At 35.8% G+C, this 4622-nt stretch overlaps 1 protein-coding gene across 1 annotated transcript; it reads left to right on the top strand.

The window, feature by feature from the left end:
* The first annotated feature begins 383 nt into the window (after positions 1 to 383).
* Positions 384 to 4288, top strand: LOC100259354 (protein TIC 55, chloroplastic). Its single transcript, XM_002283397.5, has 3 exons — positions 384 to 1018; positions 2638 to 2740; positions 2836 to 4288. Exons 1-3 carry the CDS (start codon positions 606 to 608, stop codon positions 3952 to 3954), a joined length of 1635 nt encoding a protein of 544 aa, XP_002283433.2. The 5' UTR covers positions 384 to 605; the 3' UTR covers positions 3955 to 4288.
* The last annotated feature ends 334 nt before the right edge of the window (positions 4289 to 4622 follow it).

Genomic DNA, 4622 nt, shown 5'->3' with positions numbered 1-4622 from the left:
ATAAATAAAAGTTTTCACAAAGGTTTTCTGCATGGAGAATAATGCAAATGGAGGGTGTTCAAATATGAACTTTGTCATGTCTTTAATTATTGTGACATGGGCATCCCCTAGGGTTGTTAATGAGAAACAAGATTTGATGGCAGCTAAATGCAACAAGCTTAACGAGAGTTGGATGGGTTTGGAATTAATTTTGATATTAATAAGATAATTTAAAATATATATATTTTAAAATATGATAGTTTTAAAATTATTTTTAAATTTGTGACAGTAAAAAAAATTCAATAAAAATGTGTAAATTAAGTAGCACCAAGGGAATTATTTTTCATTTTATACCTTCTCTAGACTTGCGAGGAATATGGACCACTAAAGTCCAAAGCTGCGTATTTGCACCACGTAATTTTCCTCTACTGTTATTAGGAGGAGACACGAACACTCATTCTTTCCCAAGAACGTGTGGTCAGGAGAGATTGAACGTCCTTCCAAGCAAGCAGCACTTTCCTTCTCTCCTCTCTCATGGCGTCACTTCTTAAACAACTTCTACATCTTTACCTTTTACATTCAACAACTCCTCCTTTCTTCTTCAGTTTTCCTCTACACCACACCCCATGGCTCTCCTCCAGCCATTTCTCTCCCACTCTCCCCCTCTCTCTTTCTCTCTCCCAAAGCCCACTCCATTATCACTCGTCTCCCTCTCACAATCATTGAAACCTCCCCATAAACTACTCACACAAACCTGGAGAGATTCCATCAGGTGCTGTGCTATTGCAGAGATAAGGGATGGGGTTTCACTCGGGGGAGAGGATCAGGGGGTTCTGGTGGACCCATCTAGTCAAGAAGAAGTGAGAGGAGAGAGGCACGTGGCGGAGTATGATTGGAAGGAAGAGTGGTACCCACTGTATCTCACTAAGGACATACCAGAGGATGCTCCTATGGGTCTTACTGTTTTTGATAAGCAGCTTGTGTTGTATCGTGATGGCAAGGACCTGCTTCAGTGTTACGAAGATCGATGCCCCCATAGGTAACTCTATCTTCAATTTCTTTTATTTTCTTTGATTTTTTCCTATTTTATTTCGTCTGATGTTCTGAATTTGTCAGAAGACAGAGAGAGTGCCTAGTTTAATGAACTGTTTGGCCACCGAGAACATATTAGGAAATGGTTGAGCCTTTATCAATTTTAAAAATCAGAATCACGTGATGAAGTAGGGGAAATGCAAACGCTATGAAAAGGCCTTATTTTTAAGCTATAAAAAAAGGGGGTCACCAATAAGTAGCGTGAAAGTCTGATACAAATTAAAATTGCTTTATTCAAATTTACTTTCAAATAAAATCATCACAAATTAAGAGTGTTGTGTTTGATGGTGTTTTAAAAAAATATTATTAATTTTTTTAATATTTAAATGATAAAAATTTTCTTATTGAAAGTTACAAGTCTTTTCGATGTTTGTTTTTCTGGTTTTTTTTACTGAAAATAATTTATTTTCAAAATTTAGGTTGTTTATTTTTCTACTTTTTCATAACTTATTATAAATTTTTTACTAAATAAAAAAAACTAAAATATGTAATTTTTTCTAAATAGAAAAAATAACATATTGATTTTTTTTACTTTTTAATACTTAATAGAAATAAAATACTACAAAAAAAAAAAACAACTTAATATTTAATACTATTAATTATTAAGGTTTTATTTAGAATTAAGTAAAAAAACAAACACTACCTATCTGGAAGTCCGTATGTCGAAAAGGAATAAAGTTAAGATGGTATTTGTTTTTTTACTTAATTTTAAATAGAACCTTAATGATTAATAGTGTTAAATATTAGATTAATTGTTTTTTAGTATTTTATTTTTATTAAGTATTAAAAAGTAAAAAAAAAAACTTTATTTTTTCTATTTAGAAAAAGTTACATATTTTGACTTTTTTATTTAATAAAAAATTTATAATAAGTCATGAAAAAGTAAAAAAACAAACGACCTAAATTCTGAAAACAAATTACTTTCAACAAAAAGTAAAAAAAAACAAATACCACCGATTTCTATTTTTCCCTTTTAGTGACATAACCTGTTCCCCTGTATGGTGCCGGCTTCAATGTATAACACACGGGCACACAGTTCCCAATCCTTTCAGTATGGGTTGCCTGTGTACCAATGGTCATCTTTTGATATCCTAGTACGTTAGTACAGCTCTCCCTATACACACCAACCCTATTTCGATATCTAATGTAGAGCATGTTTAATCTTCATCATTGTTGATCTTAGTATGAGGATGCTAGTAAGCATCTCACTAAATTAAACAGAAAATTTTGTCAGAAGTTTAACATAATTTTCAGGACCCAACATAAAGTATCCTTCCCTCCATCTTACTTGGGGATTGGAGGGATAAGTTTTGGTCAGTCTACATGGTACTAAAATTTAGCATTATGAAGCTAACTAACATGCATTTCTCAAATCATCTCCTCTATACACTCCTGGAGATCTTTCGCCCCCTGTATTGGAAATGCAACATTAGCTGAATTCTTTAAGTGAAAAGCTCTATCATGCCATAAAGCTTGTTGCAGTTCTCATGGTTCAAAAACCATATACCAAAAGTTTTCAATACTGTTCACATTATGAAAATGTTGAACTGGGGTTTCTCGATGTAGGTTAGCAAAGCTCTCTGAAGGTCAGTTGGTTGATGGGAGACTGGAATGCTTGTATCATGGTTGGCAATTTGAAGGCGAGGGTAAATGTGTGAAGATACCTCAGGTGTGATTTAGTTTCCTTGACTGCATTCATTGTGCCTTGTAGTTCTTAGAAAGATTTATTTGATGAATGTCTTTTCTGAATTATGTTTATAACAGCTTCCGGCTGATGCAAAAATTCCACGATCAGCTTGTGTTAAAACATATGAGGTGAAGGATTCCCAAGGAGTGGTTTGGGTGTGGATGTCACACAGGACCCCTCCAAATCCTGATAAACTGCCATGGTTTGAGAACTTTGCTAGACCAGGGTTTCGAGATACCTCGACAATTCATGAGCTTCCATATGATCATTCCATTCTTCTCGAGAACCTAATGGATCCAGCCCATGTTCCAATCTCACATGACAGAACAGACTGGAGTGCAAAGAGGGAAGATGCCCAACCACTATGTTTCAAGGTCACTGAACGAACAGACCGTGGTTTTGCTGGCTGGTGGGGCAGGGAAAAAGATGAGTCCTTGCTGAATTTCTTACGATTCGAAGCCCCATGTGTTCTTCAGAATAACCGAGAAATAGTTGATAAGAATGGGGAAAAGCACTACTTTACTGGTCTTTTCCTTTGCAGGCCATCAGGACAAGGAAAATCAATGTTGATTGTGAGGTTTGGTTCAACCAAGAGATCTCCCATAGCAAAATTGTTTCCAGAATGGTACTTCCATCAGAATGCAGGTAAGGTTTTTGAGCAAGATATGGGGTTCCTTTCCTCCCAAAATGAGATTCTAATGAAAGAGAAAGTTCCAACAAAGGAACTCTATCTCAATTTAAGGTCATCAGACACATGGGTTGCTGAATACAGGAGGTGGATGGACAAAGTAGGGCATGGAATGCCCTACCATTTCGGGCACAGCACCATTTCACTACCCCAACAGCCTGCAGTGGTGGAACATGCACCAGCAGGTTTGGTTGCCGGACTCTCGGCTTCTTCCCCAGCCAAGGGAGGGATTGGAACGATGCATGCCCCAAATCCTGCAAACCGATACTTCCGACATGTAGTTCATTGTAAAGGATGCAGAAGTGTTGTCAAAGCTTTCCAAGCATGGAAGAATGTCTTTTTCACCTTGGCTCTTGCATCAACAGCATTGGCAATTCTAGTGACCGGAAGGCAGTGGAAGGCCCTTCTGTTGGTTGGAACGGCACTAAGCTTGGCTGGAATGTATGCATGCTCAACAGTGGTTGCCATGAATACAACAAACTTTGTAAGGATCCACAGGAGATTGTGAGTTATACAAAGGGGTTGCTGGTGGCTGATTTTGTTTGATTAGTAGTGTAGGCGCAGAGCAAGAACATATAGAAGATAAGCTGGTGTTTATGCTCTGCAAATCAATACTTGAATGAGGATTGTGTTGGTTATCTTTCTTATATGCATGAATAGTGTCGATAATACCATGATTTAAGTAATTCATTGAACTAATTGAAGTGATTCATCAGAGCAAATTAGCCGGTCTCCCCATCAGTTTCCTTCATGTATAGAGACATTAAGTTGTGATTTCCTTGCAACTGTGTGAGTTCGATCAATCTTGTGGCTTATGTGAATGGAGACCATTCTTGTGTGTCTTTCCCTTTTTCCCATTTTCTTTTTCTTTTTACTTATTTCATAATTTTGACTGTCATGTACCCATCAAACTTTATATTGGGCTATTCAAAATATACAATAAAATATGATCCATTTAGTAAAAGTGCGAATATATTAGACTATGATACAAATAAATGGAATCATAGTATACAAAAATATGATCAAGATATATAATAAAATGTCATGTGTGACACATGACACAAATAAATGAAACTCACCTATAAAGTATTATGAGCCGGAACATAATTGTATCAATTCATTGATGATATCTTTTAATAACCTTTTAATAAATAAATAAAAAAGGATTATTTAATT

Source organism: Vitis vinifera, chromosome 4 (genome assembly GCF_030704535.1).
Source record: "Vitis vinifera cultivar Pinot Noir 40024 chromosome 4, ASM3070453v1".
In the NCBI taxonomy this organism is placed as follows: domain Eukaryota; kingdom Viridiplantae; phylum Streptophyta; class Magnoliopsida; order Vitales; family Vitaceae; genus Vitis; species Vitis vinifera.
Note: the sequence above shows the minus strand (reverse complement) of the source record. Positions and strands in the feature narration are given on the sequence as shown.

Excerpts from the sequence above, each read along its gene's own strand:
- LOC100259354 (XM_002283397.5), top strand. The coding sequence starts at position 606 with ATGGCTCTCCTCCAGCCATTTCTCTCCCACTCTCCCCCTCTCTCTTTC. Across the intron at positions 1,019-2,637 it reads GAAGATCGATGCCCCCATAG|GTTAGCAAAGCTCTCTGAAG; the intron begins GTAACTCTATCT and ends TTCTCGATGTAG. Across the intron at positions 2,741-2,835 it reads AATGTGTGAAGATACCTCAG|CTTCCGGCTGATGCAAAAAT; the intron begins GTGTGATTTAGT and ends TGTTTATAACAG.